Source organism: Amia ocellicauda, chromosome 21 (assembly GCF_036373705.1).
Source record: "Amia ocellicauda isolate fAmiCal2 chromosome 21, fAmiCal2.hap1, whole genome shotgun sequence".
Taxonomy (NCBI): Eukaryota; Metazoa; Chordata; class Actinopteri; order Amiiformes; family Amiidae; genus Amia; species Amia ocellicauda.
The window spans coordinates 11289582-11315595 of record NC_089870.1 but is presented as its reverse complement, the minus strand read 5'-3'; the positions used below and the strand labels follow the sequence as shown (position 1 = coordinate 11315595).

At 35.6% G+C, this 26014-nt stretch overlaps 1 protein-coding gene across 4 annotated transcripts; it reads left to right on the top strand.

The window, feature by feature from the left end:
* Positions 1 to 854: 854 nt before the first annotated feature.
* rbm25a (RNA binding motif protein 25a) lies at positions 855 to 24452 on the top strand. 4 transcript variants are annotated; one of them, XM_066694519.1, is made up of 19 exons: positions 855 to 980; positions 1796 to 1903; positions 2669 to 2792; positions 4774 to 4823; positions 5875 to 6045; positions 6340 to 6397; positions 9377 to 9537; positions 9732 to 9914; positions 10075 to 10158; positions 15043 to 15323; positions 15474 to 15594; positions 15909 to 15998; positions 16403 to 16476; positions 16711 to 16861; positions 17407 to 17785; positions 21851 to 22125; positions 22423 to 22521; positions 23309 to 23356; positions 23611 to 24452. In XM_066694519.1, the coding sequence occupies exons 2-19, from the start codon at positions 1850 to 1852 to the stop codon at positions 23701 to 23703; spliced, it is 2496 nt and encodes an 831-aa protein (XP_066550616.1). In that variant the 5' UTR covers positions 855 to 980; positions 1796 to 1849; the 3' UTR covers positions 23704 to 24452. The 4 variants fall into 4 exon arrangements, with proteins under 4 accessions (XP_066550616.1, XP_066550615.1, XP_066550617.1 ...); XM_066694518.1 differs by having other exon boundaries at positions 6340 to 6412; XM_066694520.1 differs by lacking the exon at positions 1796 to 1903 and having other exon boundaries at positions 6340 to 6412.
* The last annotated feature ends 1562 nt before the right edge of the window (positions 24453 to 26014 follow it).

The following is a 26014-nucleotide window of genomic DNA, read 5'->3' as shown; positions in this document are numbered from 1 at the left end:
CTGCTTTCTCACTAAATCCCTTGAGCTCTGCTCCTGCTGCCTCCCTCCATTATGTCCTAATCTTGCCCAAGCTCTGCAGCCTTGGAGACTTTTGATCAATCCATTCTTCTCTCCTCCCATGCTGCCCTAGGAACCTCTGGCACTGCTCTTGCCTGATTGTCCTACCTCAACCAGCCCACCTACCAGGGGACATGGCATGGTTCATTGGCCACACCTCAACCTCTCTTAACAGATGTACCCCAAGGATCTGTCCTGGGCCCTTTCCTGTTCTCTCTCTACATTTGCTCTCTAGGGCCCCTCATCACATTCCATTGGTTTTTCTACTTCTAGGCAGATGATCTGATCTTCAATTCTTTCCCTCCTCCTCTTCACTCTATTCTATTCTGTCTCAGTTCTGTAGAATGTACCACACTGTCCCTCTCTCCTTCCATAAGAACCTGGTGGATATGTAAATAAAAGGATTAATAAAGTGCATTTTTGAAATATCATTGAACAGAACATCCTGTGCATTTAAAGTTTATGTGGTGTTTTACTGAAAAACGTAGATCTCCCTACGACATCGTATGAAAACCCAAATGGGGATTAATAGACCAAATGTATTTTATGTGACTATTTTGTCCATGGTCCATCTTCACTGAAGTTACCTGGATTAATAGATTGGGTTCAGAGCCACTGCGTCGTATTTAGCTTTTAAATACAGTAATAATAATAAAAAAGCAAACCGTAAACACATAAGTAAAACAATATTTAAATATAATCCTAGACCGTAACGAGCACTGCGCCACAGACCTCCACAGCACCTTCTGCTATCCCATATTGCAACGCGACACGATCGGCAAGGGGGTCGCTCTAGGCCGACGTGACTCTGTTGTCTTGTTGCTTGACTGTGAGACAGAGAGGCAGACGGCTAAAATAAAAAAAAAAGTGTTACATTTGTAGGCCGAAACGCATATTATAATCAATAAACCGCCTGGTTTCGGGTAAGTAAACACCTTATACCTCTCGCTGACTGGTTTGTGAGGGGATATTTTGTGTTTAATCCCGGAATAGTGTAGATAATCGAGAAAATAGTGTTCGGCGAGGACAAAAAAATGGAGCCTCCATCTTTCTGCGGCGGCTGGTTTCGTAAGCTAGGGTGGGAAAACGTTTGCCCCAGAGCCCAACACTGAATAAGTGTTTGAAACGGCTAGTGTAATTCCGTAGCACATAGGTATATGACTGATTAAATATGAATGTTTGCACAGCGTGTTTTCAGTTACGCTACTAAGGGGCAGGGGTATTTTCATACACGTTACGAATAGCTATGGTATCTACACAATGTTCGTCGATTATGTTTTTTTGTATTAAGTTAAAGTGTCCATGTGTTTTATTTCGGTAATGTTTACTTCAGAGTTAATCAGGTTATAAGTAAGTTTGTTTCTGTGCATCGTGTACTGTCTTGAGAAAATGTGCAATTTTCTAGGCCCTAAGTACCGCAAGGCCTAAGCCCTGAGGAACAATACAGATGTTCCCTCCTGATTAAAGACAGTGGGATTAGATCAACACTGGAGTATAAATTGCACAATCAACAGAAAGATACCGGAGAGCATCTGCCTTTGCGTTTGAATAACACTGTACACCTTGGGTGGACACGTTTGATTACATAGATTTAGTATGAATTAACCAATTAGCAGATATGGCCCAATGTGACCTGTCCTTACAATGAATTCTTGCAGGTGTTTGTCTCTCTTGTAATGGTACGAAATCATACAATTGAAGTATTAACGATAGTATAAATAATTCATCATTGGCAAAGGGGGCTCTAGTGGGGATCGATCTAAGGAGAATACCGGAAAGTAGAGGTACTTAGATGGAACCAGAGACTGCCTCCATGCTATTCAGGCTGAGGTCTGGACAGATCCAGGTAAGATGTAAACATAATAGATAGAGAAAGGTCTGTGAACTTGAAAAGGCCACTGTGCTGCTAATTGTGTAAAACTGTGATCACCCCCACCCCACCCTTAACCTTTCAAAATGAACTGTAGTTTTGTTGCGTTAGGAAATTAATTTTACATTTTGTACATTTTTAAGTTCTAAAGGAAAAAAGAAACTAAGGGGTGACACATGTATGACAAATGTATTTTCAAAGCCTTATATAATATATATTTACTAAAGCTTTTAACTTAATTGTGAGAAGTGAAAATACAGTGCAACAATTTACAGTTTGTTGACATTTTACTTCAATATTTGCTTCTTTGCCATGTATCTTTCTCTCTCTGTACATGTTTGTGTATATATATATATATATATATATATATATATATATATATATATATATATATATATATGTGTGTATATATATATATATATATATATATATATATGTGTGTATATATATATATATATAATTTAAAAATATTGGTGTAGAAGAATGTTAAATACTGCATAAATATCTACCTGTATCACATTACAGCAGACTTTAAAAACTTTTTGATGTATATTTAAATGCACTTTTTGTAATATTGATTTCTTTTCTTTTAAACCCAAATCTCAGACAGAACATTCTAGAATTATTTGGTATCCAGAAACTAGTTACATTCTGAGACTCCACAATGTTCATTTTGAATCCCTCCAGCCTAGTGAGTACTGATAGTTCTGTTCTTGTTTTTTGTTTTTGTTTTTTCTGCAGGTTGGTGCCATACAGAAAATGTCTTTCCCCCCGCACCTCAATCGCCCGCAACTTGGCATCCCACCCCTTCCTCCAGGCATCCCCCCTCCTCAGTTTGCAGGATTCCCTCCAACTGTACCTCCTGGTTAGTGTTACATCGGAAGAAATCTACTGACTGCACTTTTGTCTTGTCTTTTTACTAAAATAGTAATCAGTGTCTTAACCACTACACATACAGATATTTAGATCTTAAACTGCTCACTTCCCATCCAAAATGATGGAATTTTATCTGCAGATATGACAATGATCTACATTTTGTTTTGTATAACTAAAATAACTTTTGTCAAATAGTTTAAAAGTTCTTAATCTTTTCTCTGATCACCCATTATCTTTTTTTTTATTTTATTTTTAAATCCCCCCCCCCCCCCCCAACAATACTACGGTATTGGTATAGATATTCGCCTTCTGCATTACGCTATATTATTCTGCAGGCTACATTTAGAGATGCTTGTCAGCTCTCATTTATACCTGGTGATTTGTAATGGTTTTATTCTATCTCTTGTCAAAGCTGCTTATTTTAAAATGCTATGTCTCTGTTTAAGAGTAATATTAAAATCTAAAATGGGTACTAATTATTTTTTGCTCATACTTCTATTGATTTTCTTAGTCATGTTTTGCTGACAGTCTTTGTAAGTACTCTTCTAAAATCCAATATTTCATCGGAATGCTCGCTCCAACTGTTTTTCAGGTTCTTTTATTTAAACTTAAAAATTTTATAGTTACACTTGAACGGCCCTTTTCTGTTGATGTGACTCAGGAATTCACAAATACTATGTAATATCTGTGTAAAGATCCAAAATCCTGACTTGCTTATGTCTTATGAATTTCAAGGTGCCAAAATGTGCAGGTTGTGTCCCATGGGATTTAAATTTACCTCACCATTCCCCATTAATTGGAATCAAGTTTAAGCCTGTTGAAGTTCTTCACATTTTTCAACCCAGTTCTATTCTGGAACAAATATGGTTCTTGAAATACTACTACAGTTATTAGGGAAACATTTTAAGGCTAAAACACTATTCAACATAATTACAACCTGATTTGCTGAGTGAAAATCCAATCCCATGCACTTTGCGTATTTTGCTATTTGGAAAGCGATTTATTGTCACACATTGAAACATCAAAACATGTTAATATGATAAAAGTTAAGTTGCTATTATTTCTGCTAGCTCCACCTGCCTGTTCAAGCTGTAATTCAATTTAAAATTTACAATCATAGAAATATGATCTATCAAGCATTTGTTAATTCCTTTCTGTTAAATGTAAAAATTTTAAATTGCAATCACATAATGTGTGTGTTAGGGTAATGAACGAGTCTGTATGTCATATAATTGAGTCACTGCAGAAATTAACTTACCAAACCTATACATGCCCAATTATTCAAAAATACATACTCACCAAGAAATGTATTAAATACTGAAGACACCAAAATGTGTCAGTTCCATATGAAGAACGTATCCAGGGCTCTTCAAAACATTTTAACAGTTATCAGAAACTTGTATTGAAAATGATTAATTGAAAATTAAAATACATAATTTTGGTGTTAGTTTCATTGCATGTTACTTGCATAATTTCAGTATCTATAAAATCCATGAATCATCTTTTCCCTTTTAAAGTGCTGAAAATGTAGTGAATAAGTTCATTGATATTTAATGCTTTATTTCATAGATGGTAAGAGTTTGAGAAGTTGGCAATAAAGGGGCATTTCTGTATTACAATTGAGAGCAATAATTAACCTTGTGGGGGAATACATCAGTCCTGGGTGTGAGACATACAGACTCACTTATTACTGCACATTTGTTACTATTGTAACGCTCACTTCAAATGAGGTTTGTCAGACTGGAGCTGGGTTGAGTGCTAGCGTATCAGAATTCCAATAGGAGTACAGGGGTTAAGTGTTTAACCTTCATTTACTTGGTAAATTGTTTTGTTTTGAACTAATGTACACTGCAAATATAGCTTTAGTTAAGTGTTCCATTGATAAGAGCCATGCATTGATACTATGGACATGGCATGTTAATTTGTTTGTTCTTTTTATTTATTATTCTTGTTTTCCCCTTACACTTTAGGAACACCAATGATTCCAGTTCACATGGGCATTATGACTCCTGCTCCTACTGTAAGTTTTTCCAAAGTCGAATTGCTGATTTAAATACATTGTTCAGCTGTTGTCAATTAATGTGTGTTAACTTCTCACGTCTATATAAGATTTCACTCAACATTCAACTTGTCAGCTTTCAATGCGTTCAGGACTATACAGCTGTCATAAAATGTTTACATTCCCTTCAGGGAATGTAAAATGTATATTTGTGTGGATTTCTACAATTAATCATTTCACTTTTGTGTTTTATATTTGGTAAATTGATTTTCTGACAAGAAAAATGTTGAGGCATTTAGCAATAATAAATCATTAGCGTATTTGTGAAATAGCTTTTCACCTAATTATTTAGCTATTTTTGACTATCCATCAATCCATAATCGTTCCAGTTGATTCAAATTCTTACTTCATTCATGCACAGCCACCTCAGTTCATTGGTTTCTTGGTAGCCGCTAGCCTTAGTACTCTTGTTCGCTCATCCAGTTCGGAGGGACGACTTGATCTAGGCAGGGTCTTGGTGGTGCCATACACATTCCATTTCTTAATAATCTTGGCCATGCTCCAATAATTATTCAAGGCCTCTGATATTTTTAATACCAGTTCCTAGATCTATGGCTGCTTGGGGCTCACAGTTGAGTCTTTGCTTTGAAATGCACTACCGAGCAGAGAGAACCTACAGCAAGAATCAAACCAACACATTAAAAGCATACTACTTTTAAATAATGTGAACTAGTTATCTTTTTCAATAATATCAAATTTTGCAGTTTTTGAGAATAAATGCAATATATATATTTTTCATAGCAACGATATGTGCAAAATTCTGTCATTGGGGAGTGTCTGAAAATGCATTTTAAATTCTTATATTGGCACCAGTCAAGAAATAGCAAACCTCTTGGTGTTCATAAGTCTTCAAATCTGAGTATGGCATTCTTTTTAGTGTCTTGTTTAAGTAAAAAAAATATGGTTGTACCGTTATGATTTAACCATAATTTGAACTGCATTAATAATTGTTAACAACGATAAAAATGCCTGCTTTTAAAAGTCCATAAACTGTATGTTGTGTTTGATGTAGGTCCTTGTCCCGACGTCTGTGCCCATGGTGGGGAAACCAATGGGTCCCAGAAAAGATTTCCCAGGGGTGAGAAACAAGGAAAATGATGACAGCGGGGGACCCACAACTACAGTCTTTGTAGGAAACATTTCAGAAAAAGCCTCGGACATGCTCATCAGACAGCTGTTAGCAGTGAGTATAAGTTTTAATTGATTCAGATTTGCATTACAGTGTATTGTAAGATGTTGAACCATAGATGTTGATCATGTGGCACATGATTGAATAGCAGTAATGGATCAAACTGTATTGTGCATCTTCTTTTTGTGAAACTTATATCACTGTTGGGTGATTACTTCCTTGTGCTTTATTAGCAAAAGAGCACAAGGTGATAATATTCTGGAAATGCAGCATTATTTTTAATATTATTTTTTTTCCTTTAAAGGAAAACAAATGTGGATGTAATTTTTCATTTCTTATTTTTTTCAGAAATGTGGCTTGGTTCTAAGTTGGAAGAGGGTTCAGGGAGCTTCTGGAAAACTCCAAGGTAAAAATAAAACAGGTACAACACTTCTAAGATATTTTACCACTATTGTTGAAAAGAAAAAAATAGTATTTAACCAGGTATTAACCTCTTAGAATGGGTTCTTGCATGCTACATGATTTTGGTTTATTTATTTGGGTTTAAACCCATTTGTCAACTGTATATCATGCTGTGGCATATTTTATGTATGAATATTTTCTACTTAATTCTTAAATTAAGCTTGTGTCTCGTGAAATCTTATACAACAAGTAGAAATTAATCCATATATGATTTAGAATTGAGAAATTTGATACCAGTGCAAATTCAATAAATACAAATAAGTGAGTGATTTCAGAAACAACAAGATTTTCCTCTGTATAACATGAGAGTTCTGGATACTGGAGTAAAGAAATGTAGCCCTAGGTCTGCATGCTGTGTAAATCAATTTCCTTCAATATCTGTTAGTTTAAAAACCTAATCAGAAGGGGGAAATATTGTACAATTATGTGTCTTGTTCTTAGTGATTTTGCGAAGAATGTTCATTTAAAGATTCCTAAAATGTGTGTATATAGCTTTTAGCTAGGGATGCACCGATACCACTTTTTTTCAGTACGAGTACTTACATTTGGGTACTTGCCGGTACCCATACCAAGTTCTTAACAAGGCAGTATTTTTCCCATAAAAATGACAATTACCATCAAAGTGCAATGCATTTGAAGAAAGTTTTTATTTGTCAGATGCACTCTGGTTGATACAAAATAAAATATAAATAGTATTTGAGTATTAAATAAAATCATCATACATTAGTGCGTCTCTAAGGACTACGCCTGTTTTGGAAAGGTGAGACTCAAGGCAGGTTCTTTTTGATGAATAGAATAATCTCAGTATCATCAGCTGTGAGCTTACATATGAACCAGCATGAGTACATAATGTGCAGGACACCAGGTGAATATTTGTAGTTTGTGGTCACTCAAAGTTTTTTTGTTGTTGTACATGTTGCATTTATTTTTACTTCTTAGTTAATGTTATTTTGTAACTATTTATTATTAAATAATAACAATTAGTCAGGAGAGATACGGGGAGGAGGAGAGTAATAATAATAATAACACGAGAGAGAGAGCTGGGAGGAGGGGGTGTTTAAAATAGGGCTATAGCACAATTATTGACGAGTTATATTTTACAACATAAAACTGTTTATACATATTTTATTAAATCGAAATATGAAATACATGCTTTACTTTTTATTTTATACAACGTGAAGTGCTTTGAAATAGATCTGCCGATCTATTACAGCTGCGTACATCAGTGCTGAAAACGTGCTGTTCAACAGGGCTGTTTGTTTTGCATTAGTAACCCAGCAGTGTCTTAACCCGTGTGCCCGGGGGCAGCTGGCTGAAGGCGAGAGGCTCCTCAGTCCTGTATCGATGCTGAAGCAACAGCAGTCTAAACGCCACACCAGCAAGCCTGTCGCCTGTCCTGCACCAACACACATCTGTCCCATCAGAGGACAGGCAGACGAGCTACATCACCTGCGATTCTTCAGTTTAACAAAATGCGCATAAAGGCTACATAAACAAGAACAAAAAATAAAATAAAAATCAAATTAACTTTTAACGGTGTAAACTTGTGTATAAATTGGTATGCACATATTTTAGCAGACTTGTGCAATATAATCACAACATAAACTTAAATAACCAGTTATAAAAATAGCGTAAAACAATAGTGCTTTGAAACGGCTCCGTTGTACAGCTGCGTATCAATGCAGAAAACGCGCTTTTCAAATTTACAGTGCGTACACTAATACAAAAATTAGCATCAAACAGCTGATTGATCAAGGTAATGATCCAGAGACCTGGGTTTCCAACAAGATAATTTAGATATTAAGGAATATTCAGTCTAAATCAAAACAGACAGACTGTGTGTAATTTGTAACTGAATATGCATATTGCTGATGAAGTGCTTGACAAAAAGACGCGCTTCACCATGAAGTGGTATTGGTGAGTGTTATCGGAACATTTCTATGAGTACGAGTACATGAGCACGGTATCGGTGCATCCCTACTTTTAGCTTTAATTTCACTTTTCTCATTTCCCATATTTTGTCGAATAGTGAAAATACCTTTTTCATCCCATCAGTCATAACTAATTTAGTGTTTAGATGATCAGTTGAGAGTGGTTATCTCGTAATTCTTCATAGAAAACTTTGCATATATTGTGAAAACACAACTACATTTGAGAATTGCTAAGTGTTGACTGCCATAAATGTGTTTTTGGCTTAACTTGCAGTGCACTCATGGAATGCATGTTGAGTTTGCAATGTTGAAAGATATGTCTGTATAAGTTATTTTGGATTAAGGTGCATGCAGTTATGTAGGAAAGATGGGTCTAGACACATTTGGGTTTACACAGCTAATTTATTACTGGGACTTATTTTGTGACTGGGAAAGTCAACCAAAAATTTAGCTTGAACCATCTTATTCATCTTATCTGTTCTTCCAATTGATGTCTGCATGTGGGTATTCATAAGGTAAGTTTAATGTTGATCACTTTTTAAAAAAAAATATAATTTAAATGTTTAAATGAGTATAGGCATACATCTACAGTTAGAAAACTGTAAATTACTTCCAAATGAGTTTATTTGCCTAATTGTCTGCTTATGTTTTTCACAAGGTATTTATAGGTATATTAAGTCCTTAGGTTTCCCTGCTTCAGTGGTATTTGTTGTGTACTATTCAAATCTAGTTTGTCATTTTACCTTCCCATATCTCCCTTTGGATAAGGAAATAAAAATAAAAAGTTATTTTGCTTAGCCACAGTATATCTCAATCACACTTTGTCTGCAATGAGCACAAGAATTAACTGTTTAGAGCTCTGATGACAAGTGATTTAAATTGAGGTGGAGAACTGGCGGCTCAGTGAAGACTAGTCCTTTCCTATTTCAGACTCCCTGTAGTGCTTTGAAACAGGTTGCCCCAACAATTACCGCATTGTTTTCCCTTTACAGCATTTGGCTTCTGTGAGTACAAGGAACCAGAGTCAACTTTACGAGCACTACGGCTGCTCCATGAACTGCAGATTGGTGACAAGAAATTGCTGGTGAAAGTAGATGCCAAAACTAAAGCCCAGCTGGATGAGTGGAAGGCCAAGAAAAGAAGTTCCAATGGGGTGTGTATGGTAATTTTATATAACTTTATAACTTTGAGAGAGAATACAATTGTTGGTTATATTATTGAAATAAAGTAGTTGATGGATAATGATACCAGCAACATTAAAAAACAAAAACAAAAAAAACCTAAGATTTTATATGCATCTTGAAAAGAAGCCCTTGTGTGATTAAGCGCTTGTGCCATTCTGTGCAGAATGCAAAACCAAACGACAACGCAGAGGAGGAAGAGGAGCTTGATGACGAGACAAAGCGACGGGACCAAATAGTGAAGGGAGCCATCGAGGGGCTCATCCGGGAATACTCGAGTGAACTCAACGCACCCTCTCAGGAGGCAGACACCCACCACAGAAAAAAGAAGAAGGAAAAGAAGGAAGATGTATGTTATTGTTCTGTTAAATGTTAAGAGATTAATTGAAAAGAGATGCTACTTAAGATCAATGCTATACATTTTGAACTTCATCAGTAGTCTGCTTCTTAGAACCAATAGCTGCTGGACTCTAAAGTAGAAAGTGACATGTGTTTTTGTTTACCAACAGGAGGATATAAATGCAATAGAAATGGAAGAAGATAAAAGAGACCTGATTTCAAGAGAGATCAGTAAATTCAGAGACACACACAAGGTAACACTGTCAAATATTTAATATTTTATCAGCATAGCCTTGGAGGAAGTGAAAATGCAGCTACAGAAGTCTAGTTTGCACATAAGGATAAAGTGTTACGGATCATTCTGAATATGTGGCTAAATCAGATAAAGGGCTACAGTGACGCTTTAAATCTGGCTCTGAATGTACTGGACAGTTTTTACTTCAGACAATATTATAACCTTTGCTTAGTTTTGATTGGAGGAAATTAATTTAATAATTGTACATTTTTTAACAGCGTGAAAGTACTTCCCCTAAAATTTAGGTTGTTAAGAAGATATAGGTTCTTAGAATCTCTGCCCTGAAATTGCATAAAATAGGCCTAGTTTGGGAACTGTCTCAATTTTCGATTAGACGTGTTCTCAATTTTACAAATTTCACAAATTTCGAGTTAAGATGGTTTCATAGCTCTGTAGTTTGAGCACTGGAACCAGTAATGACTAGTCTTTACATGCAGTGGTTCCATGCAGTAAAACCCTCATCTGATCACTTTATTGGGCTAAAGGCCAAGTGATGACTTACTGTAGGGACAGAACAGACAGTTAGGATTCCCCTATCTTTTAAAGTTTAATAGGATAGATCATTTCATGTAATTCTGTAAAGGGCAGGGATCAGTAACCACACATAAAATGCATGGACATAATGTAAAATTACCTTAAAGCTAATCTATTCATTAAACCCCACCATTATGATAGAGATCATATGGTGACTAAAGCAAGATGAATCAAAGAACTTTGGAAAAAGTTACAAGGATAGGATGTAAGTATGAGCTTTCATTTCTATTTTACAACTCTTGGGCGCCCCCTTCAGGAAGATTTGCAAAGGGGTAACTGGCTTTCATCTTGGGATATTACATATTTTTATAAAGCAGCTTTCGACAAGGCAACAGATTTTCTTGCTTTCGTAACAAATCTCACAGCATGCCTCAAGGTAAAATTCAGTCTCCCTGATGGCAATTTGGAAATACATTTTCAGTTGGTATTCCGCACGGCTCACCAAATGCAAAATGTGGTATCAGAGGGTTGTGCTGGAATGCATGTCAGTCATAAGATATATTTATTCATGCAATTTTAATTTGAGTGAACCCCATTAAATCTTCTTGTTCTGAATTCAATACGTTATTATCTACTAATTTAAAATCTGGACTGTGAAGGTTAAATACATTTAAAAAATTGCAGTACTCTATTCATAATTTGATTCTTTGATCCAAGGCAACATATCTGGAGGCCAGTTAGTCCAGTGAACCTTTGCCTGTCTTACTGTATCATTACAGTATCTAAAGCAGAAGGGAAAACAAAAGCAATAACCACTGCAGTTATTCAGACTGTAGACTGTCCATATAGCAGGGGGCGTCCCTTTACAGCACGCAGGTCTCTGAAGATAGTTCCAGGTAAGAATTCAGTGTTTTGTCTTCCTTACTTTTTATGTCCATCCCTTTTCCTCTTGTTCTTTTCTGTACTTCTGATCTTTTCTGTATTTTTATTAGCTTTTATGATATTTATTTGACCAGTTAACAGTGCTGCATGATCTGATAATTCAAGTTGAGATTTCTAGGACTAAGATTGTTACTCACTACAGAGGTTAAACTGTTTCAGAGTCCTTTATCTTGCACTGATTAGGCCTATTTTTTGATGTACTTCAACTTAAATGTATAGGAAATCAATTTAAAAATACAAAACTGACTAAATATTATTGAAGGAACCATCTGTTGTATAAAGCAGTTTGTAGTAAATGTTTATTTTAAACTTTTTTTAAAAGTCTTATATAGGTCAGTGTATGCACTAAGTTTACAATTCATGTAGAGCACTTAGATTTATGCACTCAAATCCTTTTTATTGATGTAAGAAACCTAATGTTTGGTGTATTTTTTTAAAAACATTTTATTGAAATTATTGGCAATAGTTAAGGCCAGAGCCAGCATTTTGCACTACTTTCTCCTGTAAATTTTTTTCCTAATTTTTTTCACTAAAGTAACCTAAGTAATTAAGACATTGTAACATTACAGATATTTATGTAGATAGATGTATATAGATATAATTATAGGTTGGTGATGAATACTTGGAAAAGTGATTGTTTACTCAAGTTATTTTGAAATTATATATAATACAAAAATTGCTAACTAAATCATTAGTAAATATCAGTAGCTATGTACACCCTTCATCTTGGAGTTTAGTAAGAAATTACTAAATTAGATGCTTATTAGAATTGATAGTAATGATTGCATAATAGGGTACTTAACAAGGAGGTGATGTTGGCATCTGCACCAGATATAGGTTAAAACATTTTTGGAAAATGCAGGGTCCTAGTTATGATGAACAATAAACCCTGAATATATTGTATAGGGTAATTTGTGTAGGTTTCAGCAGCTGTAGAATTCAAAATCGTATTCCTTTTGACATTAAACCCTTACTCACTGAGTTGGTGTGTGCAGCACTAATAATTTTTTGTTTGTTTAAAAATACATGAAAACAAGTTTAAGTAGCCAGGTACATGTACAGTGTGCTACATACTAAGTAGGAAGTGGAGGTATTTACACAGCAGAGCTTGTAGAATTAGCTTTTCCTATTTCTGTTTGTTGGATTCATGTTTTTAATGAATGTAGCATGATTAAATCTGTGGGGCTCTTTTATTTGAAATGCTATTTATTGGTGGAGTTTTTTTTTATCCCTCGAATATAGTATAATTGTCTCTCTTGAATTAGGTTAATTGTAACTTTAAAATGTTACAAGACTGACATCACTTCTGTACACCAATTAATACATTTTTGTTAATTTCTATGTATGGGTGCTGTAATCCCACCATAAGCACCGCTGTGCTGTTTTCAAACTGGCACTTGAACTTTAGCTAGTATAACCAAGTTTCTAGACTTTAGCCTCCAGCTACAGCAGCATTTAATTTAATCTTTGAATTCCATTTTATACATTATTAAAGAGAAGGAAATAATTTTGAATGGTAATATTTGAGAATTAATTTGCCAAGATGCACTGTAGAGTGTCCCATCTTTTCAAGTAAACACCATTCGTATAACTCTGAGGTAAGTCTAATAATGCAATGTACATATTTAGGACCTTATTTAATATTCACTTGGATCCAGATATACCTTTGTAAGCTTTTGCCCACCACCATCCACACCCCTCTAAAATAATTTCCTTAATCTTGATAACTGTGAACTCCTACTGTCTTTTCTTCCTTTCTGTGTCCTCATCTGTGACTTTTTTTTTTTTGTCAACGGCATCAGTATACCCAGCGTTGCTTTATCATTCAAGCTTTATATTCTTCTCAAAACTTGGAAAGACGTGAATTTGACCCATTGTGAATTTAACTGTATTAATAATTGGTCTACATTCTCAAATTTCTGAGGGAAGAATGCAGTAAAAACGTTAAAGCTTTGATTTCCTTAGTATTTTGTCACATTACAGTAGGCTGTAAATGTCTCGAACTTCAGACATTAACAATGACTCCACTGTTCAATGTATTGAAGTGGGATTAATGTGAATTTATGAGTGAGAATATATTTAAATGTGATGTATTTATCATGCTAGATAAAGCAATAATGTTGCACTTTTGAGCTGCTATGCAAATGTGAACGATATCAAAAGGCCTTCTTTCTTGCTGGAAGATTAACGTTGGGTATATTTTTTGCTTATTTGGGAACATTGTCATTTTTGCTTGTTGGTGAGAACAAGCCACAGTGATCCTTAAGAAGACTACTATAGGGTAAGATGGCTTCTATGATTTAATTTATTTTGCGAATAAAAAATATTCATTTGTGAAACATTAAAACGTGTGTTGTATTTGAAAGGGTGTATTTGTCTAAATTATTTTTAAATGGATCTTTATATTTTAGGGATGCTTAGAATGGAGTTACTTTTTTTTCTGTGAACCATTTTACTTGCTTTTCCTCCCAGACCTAGCTTATAGGCTTTGTTATCGCTGTGCTGCCGATGAAAACCATAGCACAACACCTGTAAGTCAAAACCAAACAGTTGCTTCCAAAGGATGGATATATACTTTTTTTTTCTATAATTTAAATGGAAAAATATATTTTTTACATTGCTGTAATGACATTTATCATGTGTGTGTATATATGTATGTATATATACATATACATATGTTTGTGTTTGTGTATATGTATATATATGTATGTTAAAAAAACATTCAGAAGTATTTTCAGTGTTTCTTCATTTTTAAATGCTTTGCATTTGAAATGTAGAACAAAGGTAATTTTTTGTATTCTTTAAAGTGGTTTCCGGGCTTATCATTAATCTCTTTTCAATTCCCCACATAATTTAAGCAATGATAGCAACTACAGGAATAATCACTAGCCCCAGTATAGCGCAGTGTAATGCGCATGGGTCATTACTGCATTGGCTTGGCCCATCATTACTGAAACTAGCTTTTTCAGCTGTGGTTAGAATGTAATTTTTCTTTGTAGTTATTCTACTAGTTCTTCAAACTAGTGGTGTGACAGATTTTAATGTTGGGATGTTGAATAGCTGGGACTACTAGGACCCAAACTTATCCCTTCAAGAGTTTTCTCAATAGAAATAATGGTTTTACAAGTTGGATAACATGTACTGAATGTGTGGAATGCAAACACTTATGGAAGAGGTTAACAGATTTATACCTGAAGAAGCCAGTGAACCTTACTCCAAAAGAGCTGTGAACTTGAAGTTCAGTGTAAGGGGTAGTCTGCACCTAGATGTGAAAATTGTTTTAGGATGGAGACTGTAAACCACTTCTGGTGTACATATTTAAGGTTTTTGTGCACGTTTTGTGAATTTTATTGTGCACCTTTTTCCCATGATAAACATTTGTCCAAACTAATAAAATATATATATTTTTTCTTCTGTGGACTTGTAGAAACTGGAAGAGGAGAAGGGGAAGAAGGAGAAGGAACGACAAGAGATTGAAAGAGAGAGACGGGAGAGAGAGAAAGAGAGAGAACGGGAGAGAGAACGACGTGACCGGGAGAGAGAGAAGGAACGGGAGAGAGAGAGGGAGAAGGAAAGAGAAAAAGAGCGAGAGAGGGAAAGGGAGAGAGATCGGGATCGGGAGAGGACCAAGGACAAGGAGAGGGAACGAGAGCGAGAACGAGAGAAAGAACGCAGTCGAGACCGGAGCAAGGACCGCAGCAGATCTCGGTACATGGACTCAACTCTATTTAGTGTATAAGCATAACCAATTCTCACCATGTTGCTTTCAGTTGATCTTATAACTTTAATAATAGGTTGTAAAAATTAGTTGTGATTTAGATGTTTTTGCTAAGACAAATTCTCTCGGATATTCTGCAGCGAGAAGAGTCGTGACCGAGATAAAGACAAGAAACGGGACCGAGAGGAAGATGAAGAGGAGGCTTATGAGCGAAGGAAACTGGAAAGAAAATTGCGTGAAAAGGAAGCAGCTTACCAGGAGGTAAATAATGAAGTAGTTTAGGCTTGGAAGTAAAGAGCAAAATTAGTTTTTCTTAACTTTTTATGATCGTAAAACTGCTCAGATATATATGCACAAGTGTCCTATTGTTTGAAGCACTTAATATATTTTTACTGGTTCACTTTGTTATATGATCAAGGAGGTCAGGGGAGACTGCTTGGTAGCAACATAGTACTGAACAAAATGTGGCTATGACCAAGTTATTCACTTTGATCAATAATTAATCTTGTACTTTTTGTTAATGTTATCCTTTTAACTGTGGTATATTGCATTTTCAATATTTTTTCCTCTTTAAGCGTTTGAAAAACTGGGAGATCAGAGAGCGCAAGAAAGCCCGGGAGTATGCAAAGGAATCTGAGAGGGAGGAAGAGAGGAGGCGCGAAACGGTAAATAATGAGAATTTTCCAACAAATGTGGCAATTTTGACACTAACCTCACAGCTTTTGGAAAACCATATCAATAACGCCATCTAAAATATTACTAAAATAAAATATTAGGTGGTTTCTGGGAGAGTATTGGATGTATTCAGGTTTATTTGAATAATCATTCATACAATTATTAAACATTAAAACAAAGCTTTACTACAAATGCTTCATTAAAACATGCTTTATAGATGTGCTGAAGATAAATGCTTCATACATGCATGTTTGATTAATAAATTGACGGGTGTCTGCTTTTGGAAAATACCACGTATTTTGCACGTCATTATTTTATAGTGGCTTGTATTGCACGTTTCATTTTCATAAGGCTCACATTTATTTTTGTAATGTATTTCATTTGAAAATTTCAGGCCAAAGAAGCTAAAAGGCTGAAGGAGTTCTTGGAAGACTATGATGATGATAGAGATGATCCAAAATATTATAGGTAAGATTAAAACATGTAGGTGAGTAAAAACAAAAAGGCAGTGATGATCGTATACAACCCAGTAAAACAATAGTATAGTGAATAATTGTACTTTCTGACGAGCTGCATTGTGACAAATAGGTGTTGGAATGGACTGGAAAGTCCAATGTAGAGGAATGGTTACATTATGGAAATAAGAAACAGTGGTTTTATTTTGACAGTAATTGACTTGAATCAAAATTGGTGGATTTGCAGGGGAAGTGCTCTTCAGAAAAGATTGCGAGACCGAGAGAAGGAGATGGAAGCAGATGAGCGAGACCGGAAGCGGGAGAAGGAGGAGCTAGAAGAGATCAGACAGCGACTCCTGGCGGAGGGGCACCCAGATCCCGATGCAGAATTGCAGAGGGTAAGATACTGGCATCAGCCGACCAGAATGATGAGAGAATCATCATTCTGGTTTCAAGCACAGAATTCACTGGTGTGTAAATGTGTTTTTACAGTAAGTTTGTTGCATTTATATATAATAGAAGGGTTGAATGACTCCAGTGGAGTGTCACATGGACTGAACACAGCACAGTCATACTTATGCAATTATATTAGGAAGGTCAGCATTGTGTGGAAAAGTGCTGAGCACCATATTTTCTTGTCTTACTGGTAATGTAATGTGTTTGAATAAATTGTTTATGCTCTTGTTGCATTATGAACATAAATGACTTGGATATTAATGTAACCTTGAGCCTAAAAAAATAACTTTTTCCAGTCACTTTGGCACCTTCTGGTAGGAGATAGCAAGGCTGGCAACTGTGGAAACGACTAACTGCAGTTGACTAAGGCAGTGCAATTATTAATTCTAATGTCACAGTTTCTAGCCGATTGCTTTCCCTGTTTAGGTTGTTTAAGAGTGTGAAAAGTGGTGTGCAGCAGTATTTATCTGATGTCTTTGTGATGCAGATGGAGCAGGAAGCAGAGAGACGCAGACAACCCCCCATGAAGCAGGAACCAGAATCGGAGGAGGAAGTGGAAGAGGAAAAGCCTCCAAAGGAAGAGAGGCGGGAGGATATTGAACCTGAGCCTCAGTCTGAGGATGAAGTTGAGGAAGGCGAGGAGGAGGAGGAGGAAGATGATGAGCCCCTTGAGTCCAAACCCTGCCTCAAGCCCACACTTAGGCCTATCAGTTCTGCCCCCTCAGTGTCTTCTGGCAGCTGCAATGCTTCTCCCAACACCCCTGGGGATGAGTCCCCCTGCGGCATCATCATTCCCCACGAGAACTCGCCAGAGGCGGCTCCACAGGAGGAACTGAGGCCCAAGATAGGACTCAGCCTCAAACTGGGTAAGCTCGATATAAGCCACCTGTCATAAGATGTTCTCCTCCTTTTCTATGATTCACTGTCCATATCGATGTTCTATGTGTTCTTTGTCCAATGCACAAAGTTTAGGTCCCCTTTGGACCCTTTCACAACCTTGATGATTGAAAGGCGGTTTTAATGGGGTTTTGTTTTAACCCTCAGGGTGTTAACATAACGGCGAATGCACTATATGTCAAGGACTTCAGTGGTCTCACACAAATGACAGCACTTAGCGCAGCAGATTAAGTTTACCGGTAAAAAAAAATTACGGTAAAACCTGTATATCTCAAGAAACAAGAAGTGTTTTGCTTCTTTCTATTAATTTATGTTTGGACTGACTATAGAAATGCGCATTAGCAAAAACTTGTTAACAGACGGCACTTTTATTTTCAAAATTAACCATGCTTATAAATCATACATACAAATCTCCAGCATGTTCGTTTTTAAAATAAATAAAAAAACACGTTTACAAAGAGTAACATATTTTCAAGAAGCGCATCGATCTACAAGCTCAGAACTACAGTCTCTTTCAAAAGACATTTCTTCATATAAATTGCTCAAAAAGCATACAAACACAACCATAACACATTTGCTTCTTTGTCCCTATATGATATACATTTTACTACGATAGGAATGAGTTTATTCCCTTTAATTTAAAGTCGTACGAAGTGTTGAATAAATATAAACGCATCTGCAAATGTAGTTTTTTCCTAATAACTAATACTACTTGCTTATCTGTACTTTCATTGATTTCCAACTCGTATCTGTTCGACTTCTTGCAGATGTTCTCTTGCATCTCCGCTGAAAACAACAGCTGTAAGAAATCAGCAGATCGGGTTGTGCTGTGTGGAATAAGTCTCGGACCACGACTGTCTGTGCATTTCATAATGTTAGCCGTTTTCTGCTGTGGCGATTTCGGTCGAAAAAGGGACTCTGAAATTTGTGTTGACCACCTGAATTAAATAAACGTCTTTGTCTGTACTGTCACCTGTCCTTGCATCTACATCCTCCTCACCATCATCATCCCTCTCTTCCAAATCACTGTCATCACTGTCTACATTACTGCACCGTTTTGCAATTTTTTAATCGAAATTAGATTTGTTTAAATTTTACTTGCATTTAAATTGCACTGAACAATGAAAAACGAGACGAAGATGTGGGTTGATGCACTTCATTTGTGTCCTGTCGAAGAGCTTATCTGCTTGTCTAACCACGAAGAAGTCAACAACAAAGCAAATAAATAGACAATATATGGCAAGCTATCACAGAGGAGCTTGGCATGAATGTTACTAGAATTCTCCTAGAAAGTGGTTAAGCACAGATAAACACAAAAGTGACCTACATGATGTACAAGGATTTGCACTTTCAAATAAATAGTTGAAGTTGAGGAGGTAAAGAAACAGTGGCGTAGCTTATGAGAGACATCAGTGGGGAAAGGGGATAAAGCAGTATAACTGGTGCGGTTTTAAATGATCCAATGGGCAAAGTCTTTGATGGACGGCTTTTCGCATGACAGACTACTAATGACGTATCGCATCCAGTGTGCAACAGCTTTTAAGATTTAAACCTCTCATAAGACTAATTATAGTATTGGTTTTTATACTAAACTTAAGGTAGCTCTCATTCTGTGACATTTGACACCCACATCATATCAACACTTTCATTTGTCTTTCTTTTTTTTTTTTTTTTCCTTCCCCAGTTTGTAATGGTTAATTTCAGACCTACATTTCCTGCAAATTTCACTTTGTGCCTACTAATGGTTTATGCAGAGTTTAGAGTTGCATGTAGAGACAGGTGAATCATATTAATGTAGTAATTATATAACATTTAAAAATGTATTTATCTGAACTTTTAACCTGTAATGTAACCTTTTTGCTTAACATGCCACTATAATGTATAGCAGCTAATTTGACTGTAATGTATTGAAACTTTATTGTAACACTTGATTGGCCCCTCTAACCTGTTGCAGCTTTAAAATTAAACTAGACATTTGAGTGTTGGATCACATATATGACATTGATTAAGTCTGTCGAGCTAGCCCTTCCCAGACCTGCAGTTTTAGAAAGATATTTTATCAGAACAATTGTGAGCTGCATCTCGGGGATCTTACCATGTTTTAATAAGAAGCTCCTGACATGGAGATTTTAGCACACATCACACCACATCATCAAGCACAAAATGGAGCGTAGCCTGGCCTGGCATTGTGTCTTGCTCATTATGGTTGCTCATCCCCAAAATCAGAAAGCACTATTTAGTACTTTATCTTACTCAAAATGGATGTCAGCAGTGCTTGAATGAATTTCAAAACCTCATTCAGGGGTGTGGTTGATTGAAACTGAAACTGTCTCAAAATTTGGAAGACACCTCCAGGAAATACTTACAGCATTACTAACATTTTAGTTCCTGCATTCTGGGGTGGGTGGGGGGCTGTTCTAGTATTTTTAAGTTGAAAGGAAAATATTGGAAAAAACCCAGGAGACAGATTTGAAATCCAAATCCAAGCTGATATGGAATTATCTTTTTGCAGCCATGTACTTTGGCTTGAGTGCTTTAAATATAGCTTTTGATGCCATTTATGTACCTTAACTGTCTTGTCCTTGAGGGCTGAATGGTTCCAGATTTAATTTAACCTCACTCACTAACCTCAGAATTAGACATAATTTCACAAACTTAAGTAATTTCAAATTGACTGGTTACCTACAAATCATTGCTGCTTTGGTGTTAATAGGCTGTTGCAAAGTAATGTTGGAGATTGACCCCAAACAAGGAGATTGACAGACTCAGAAAGCAGTTTTGTAACTTAGTTTGGTACAGAGTTGGAGTAACAAAGCACTAACTTTATAACCTAAATAAATCCTTTCACATTACAGAAAGGATCTGTATGTAACAACAAGAAAATACATGCACTACAAGGATTCACCACATTCAGGATCTCAATGTACAGACCTTCCACATCCCCCTCTGCAGCAGCACTGGCTCTTATAGCAGTGAATATCCTTAATTCCTCACCAGCTAAACCACTAGAAGAAATGACCAGGCTATAATGTTTCACAATCATACATACAAGCACTGTTTACAATAATACACCTTAGATTTATTTTTCTATGAACACATATATACAAATCATAATACTCAAATTCATATAATTATGAATTTATCATAACCAAATGAAATGTATAAAAATACAAATGCAATAGCACCTTCATTCAGCAGAATGCACTCTTCTCAACACTTACAAGCACATTGAGATGCCTGTGTTTGCCCGCCTATAATGGATACAAGACACTGTACAAAGGACCTAATGTGTACAAGAAACTCTCGGTAACCTATATGCATCACGTGGTGTCCTTTAGAATTTATAATCCATAATTAAAATTTAGCAGTTTATTTACAGGATTACTTAATTGAAAATGTTTGGTAATAAAACTTCTGATTCACAAAATAACAATGTTTCTAAGTATAAAACACATTTCATCTCTTCTTTCATATGCAATATGCAACTACTTAAAAGCTGTATCTATATAACCATAAACACCCTACAGCTAAATACAAGTGTGTTTATGTGTGCATCGATGTTATATGTGCTATATACATTAATTTGTATCCGATCGTATTTAAAGTCACAACAAAATCAGTTTATATTCAAACGGTGGAGCCGCAGTGAGACAGTGTATTAAAATAAAGCTACTCTGTCATATAGGCCACCTTAGTTCATGAAGGAACATTAATCTGTCAAACCTGCAGCAATCCTCTGTAATTCCGAATTAATAAGTAGTGTGCCTTATTCATTTTATTGATTTATATAAATTGATCCACAGCTGAATGAAGGTTTTCCATAGATCAGACCTGAGATTTCAGATTTTTTGGTGGAACTCTGACATTTAGCCATGGGCCAAATGACATGGGCCAGTTCTGAGACTAGTCCAAATCCCATAGGAAAAATATGTAATGGGGGTTCTCCTAGTGAACATTGAAAGTTTGGCTACATTTGGCCTGTGTTTTATGAAATGTGTTTCCTAAACTGCCGCTTCCTGTATTACTGTGTACAGGATCCTCAACCAGCCCGAGTCAGCCTAATGCTGGCAAGAGGAAGAAACTGGCGGTGGACAGTGTGTTCAACAAATTTGATGATGAGGAGAGTGATGAAATCCCCCGCAAGAGGAAGCTTGTGCCTCTGGACTATGGGGAGGATGAGAAGGGGTCCACTAAGGGCAATGTTAACACAGAAGAGAAGCGAAAGCACATCAAGAGCTTAATAGAAAAGATCCCCACTGCCAAACCAGAGCTGTTCTCATACCCTCTGGACTGGTCCATTGTAGACACGGTAAGGAGCACCATCAGTACATTTTTTACAACTTGTATATGGGATGTACAATTACACAAAGCTGATTTATTGGCTAGAAGTCCAAGTCTAGTTTGTAGTGTTTAAATGGCACTACATATATATTTTTTTAGATTTAGATAAAGTGTGAATTAAATACGCAAACTACAGCTATATTTTTTGAATGCATGTATGTTTATGGAATCATTAGCATACATTTTCCTCTAAACCATAAATATGGCAGTTAATCCCTGTGAAAAGAAGGATTGGTTTCGCTAAACTGTTTCCCTTTCCCTATAGACACTAATGGAGCGTCGAATCAGGCCATGGATCAATAAGAAGATTATTGAGTACATTGGAGAGGAGGAGGCTACTTTAGTGGACTTTGTTTGTTCAAAGGTCTGTATTGAGGTTTACCTCCCATAACATCTATAATCAAAACCTATTTAATGTTGAATATTGTACTTTATGACACAGATCTTTCATTATTATAATTGATCATAAAGTAGAAATATTTTACTGCAAAATCCATGATTCAGCATATTTTTAAATAAGCAAAAAACTAAGCATGTTTACAATTGCTTATGCCTTGACTACTTATTATAAGGTTATTATAAGTGCAGCACTTTTTTTTTCCAGCCAGGATGCACTATAATTAAAAATAGTTGTCAAACATTGGTGAGCTAGTGGTTGTTTAGTAGCTGTGCTGCATAATGGCTTATTAGTCATTGTCGCCTGGTATTAAAATAAGTAAAATATTATCAATTACTGTAATCTCTTATGCTGTCTGAGTAAATGCAGATACTTGAGTGTATGAGACTGTTTTAGAATAATTTAGCAATAAAGTTTGTATGTACATCTGGGATCTTTACAGTAGATAGGTTACATTCTGGAAATACATAATTGTTAAATAGTTTAATGAACAATATTTATTAAACCAAATAAATCACCAAATGATTGGTGTGTAAATACTTTCAACTGTGCGTGTACATGTATGTTTTATGTGTGTTTTAATTGCATTCTCTGAAATAAAAATCACATTTAGATTTCTAATATATTCAGTTTGTAGAAAATGTCAATTATAATTTGTTTTTATTCAGAACTTTACCACAGCTTCTGTACTGTTCTTAATACCATTTTTACTCAAACACTGCTAGACTCCTGTTTAAACGTGTTTCTCTTACAGGTCATGGCTCACAGTACACCCCAGGGCATTCTAGATGATGTTGCTATGGTGAGTATTACCAAACATAATTATGTAAGACAATTTGAATACATACCTGAAAAAACAACTATAGTTTATACAACATCTATAGAAGTACAATACTGTTATCTTTTTATTCATCCCTCCTTGTTTTAAGGATCCCAGGAAAGTTGTAGGGGTAACACTGAAATTGCTTAACCATTAGTTAAAAATGAATGCACGACTGTTCTTGACTTTTTTTAAATCCTGATGTTGGCTAAAGCAGTGTGTTTCTTTCTCTTTAGGTACTTGATGAGGAAGCGGAAGTCTTCATAGTGAAAATGTGGAGGTTGTTAATATATGAAACAGAAGCAAAGAAGATTGGACTGGTGAAATAAAAGTACTGAAGGGGAATAAGGAAACAAACTTTTTTTTTTAGTTGGCTTTCTTTCTATCCACTCTTCAGACCAGCCGACTCCTATCCTATGTTTCATAAAAGTATAAGGAGGGCTCTCGATTTTTAAAAGCAAGATTGTTGTAAAGTTACTTCTTCCATTTTTGTTCACTTGTTCCTTTCTACTAGAGACAATTGTACATTTTACAGGACTGCATTTTTGTGCGCACTAATTTCAGTGTGCACAGATGAACAACTGGTGTCCGCATGGCCAAACTTTAATTTCAGAATCTTGTCGCTAAGTGGCTCAAAATGCTGGAGCACAAGGTAGCATTTTTTTTTTTTTTTTTTTTGCTTCATGTCAACCTTCAGTCAAATGTCTAAGTTTATAAATGTGTCTGTGTGAAGTAATACTCTGGTCATTTTGATATGATTCTGGTCCAGGGATCCATAAAATCTAAATAACTTGTAGCATACAAGTCAATTAAACTGTAATATATTGTCTAACAATACAGTTGCAATATTTCAGTACAGAATTTGTCCAAGCTAGCTTAAAATCTGTGTATAGCAGACTTTTCATGAGAATTCTAATTTCTTACATTTTTTTTTTTTTTGATTATGAGAACATTGGGGAGAATCTTGGATGTTCGTTGCTGAAACTCAGACATTTTAGTATTCTGAGCTGATCCTCTTGCTTTAAAACTGCTTGAATCTCTGTAAGGTTTGCTAAATTAAACTTACTTTTTAAATGGCGTTCAGTTCTATGAAGTCTACTGATAATGTTCACATCTGGGGTTCCTGCATTTGTATTCTTTCAGTCTGTCTAATTAATGCCAGCATCACAGTGGTAGACTTGCATTTTGCCTCACAGCTTTGGGTATTTCTAACTGTTCCTTAAAAAACAGGACCTACTGTAGATTTCTGTTGCTAGTACACTGGAGAGATTCTTCAATTTAAGAATAGATCAGTGCATTTTTTATGTAGTTTCTGCATTATCACTGGTGTATGTATTGGCTATTTAATTAGGTAATTATTTTAAGTTTAGGTCCTTTATTATATATCTTATCTGTCCATGACTGTTTGGCATATATAAGAAAAGAAAATATTTTCTCTTATTTGTCCATTTTTTTGTTGTAGATTTGAGGAAGTGACATTTTAGGGAAATCTGTTTACCCTTTTTGTACTGCCCACCATTTTTTGTTTGTTTTAAATAAACATATTTTTGGATAGTATAACTTCTGAAATGTTCAATCTTTAATTTTGCTATAGTTAATGGTTGTTGCAGATACTGCTAAACATCCATCTCTCATAGATAGAGGGGAGACTTCATGATGATTTCCCCCTTGTTGTAATACAATAAGTCAGGCAAGTATTTTGTTTTCAGCAGGTCTATATAATACAAAACTAGACTTTTCACAATTACAAATAAGTAAGATCTTATCCCAGGCTTTTTGGGGGGGTATTTCTGTTTCTGATCTGTTATTTCCTGATAGACTTGTAGTCAGGTCGCTATAGAGTCGCCATAGTTCAATTACGACTGAATCACTATGATCCGAGTGCTTGATTTTCAAGCCTCAAATCTAAAGTTGAACTTAACTAATGAACACCACTTATAATTCAGAGAGCCCACATTTCCCAGGTTTTTCCATATCTTTATCTTCTTTTGTTTTAATAGAACATTATCGAAATGACAAATAAAAAATCTGAACTCTAATACTACTGCCAGTGTCAATTTTCATAATGATATGCTTAACACTAGCTAAAAAAGTAATCTAAAGTACATTTTCTATACAAACGCCACATAGTTGTAGTTGCACTGCACAATGCTATTCCGTATACGTAAATATTTTCAAGAGTAATAACTGCAGTGAAAATCGCCTAATGACTACAGTCCTCTCAAATAAATACTCAATTTATACAGACTCTGTGGGAACAGCAATAGCAATGAATCGACGAGTGGTAGAGGAATATGATAAAATCACTTTGAAAACTGGACTATTCTACTAAGGTGAGTGCATTTTAATGTGCATTATTTATTTTGTATGATTTTGTGCTTAATCGTTTATTGTGCTGTGCCAAGTGTTAAGTTTTGTTATACTGCAGTTAGTATTTTCTAAATCCGATAACTGATACAAATGTCTGGACCAACAGTGGCAGCATATATAATTAGGGTTAGCCAGTGTGGAATTAACTTAAAAATCCTGTGCACCATTCACGTACATTTCTTCTCTCAAAAAAGTGAAAAACATTTGTCATGCATAACTTAAAAAACCCTGTAAGCCTCTTCAACTAACCCCTGTTGGCCTTGTTACAGT

Coding starts and splice junctions, on each gene's coding strand:
- rbm25a (XM_066694518.1), top strand. CDS start 1,850: ATGGAACCAGAGACTGCCTCCATGCTATTCAGGCTGAGGTCTGGACAG. Junction 2,793..4,773: donor CCCTCCAACTGTACCTCCTG/GTTAGTGTTACA, acceptor CTTACACTTTAG/GAACACCAATGATTCCAGTT. Junction 23,357..23,610: donor TTCTAGATGATGTTGCTATG/GTGAGTATTACC, acceptor CTTTCTCTTTAG/GTACTTGATGAGGAAGCGGA.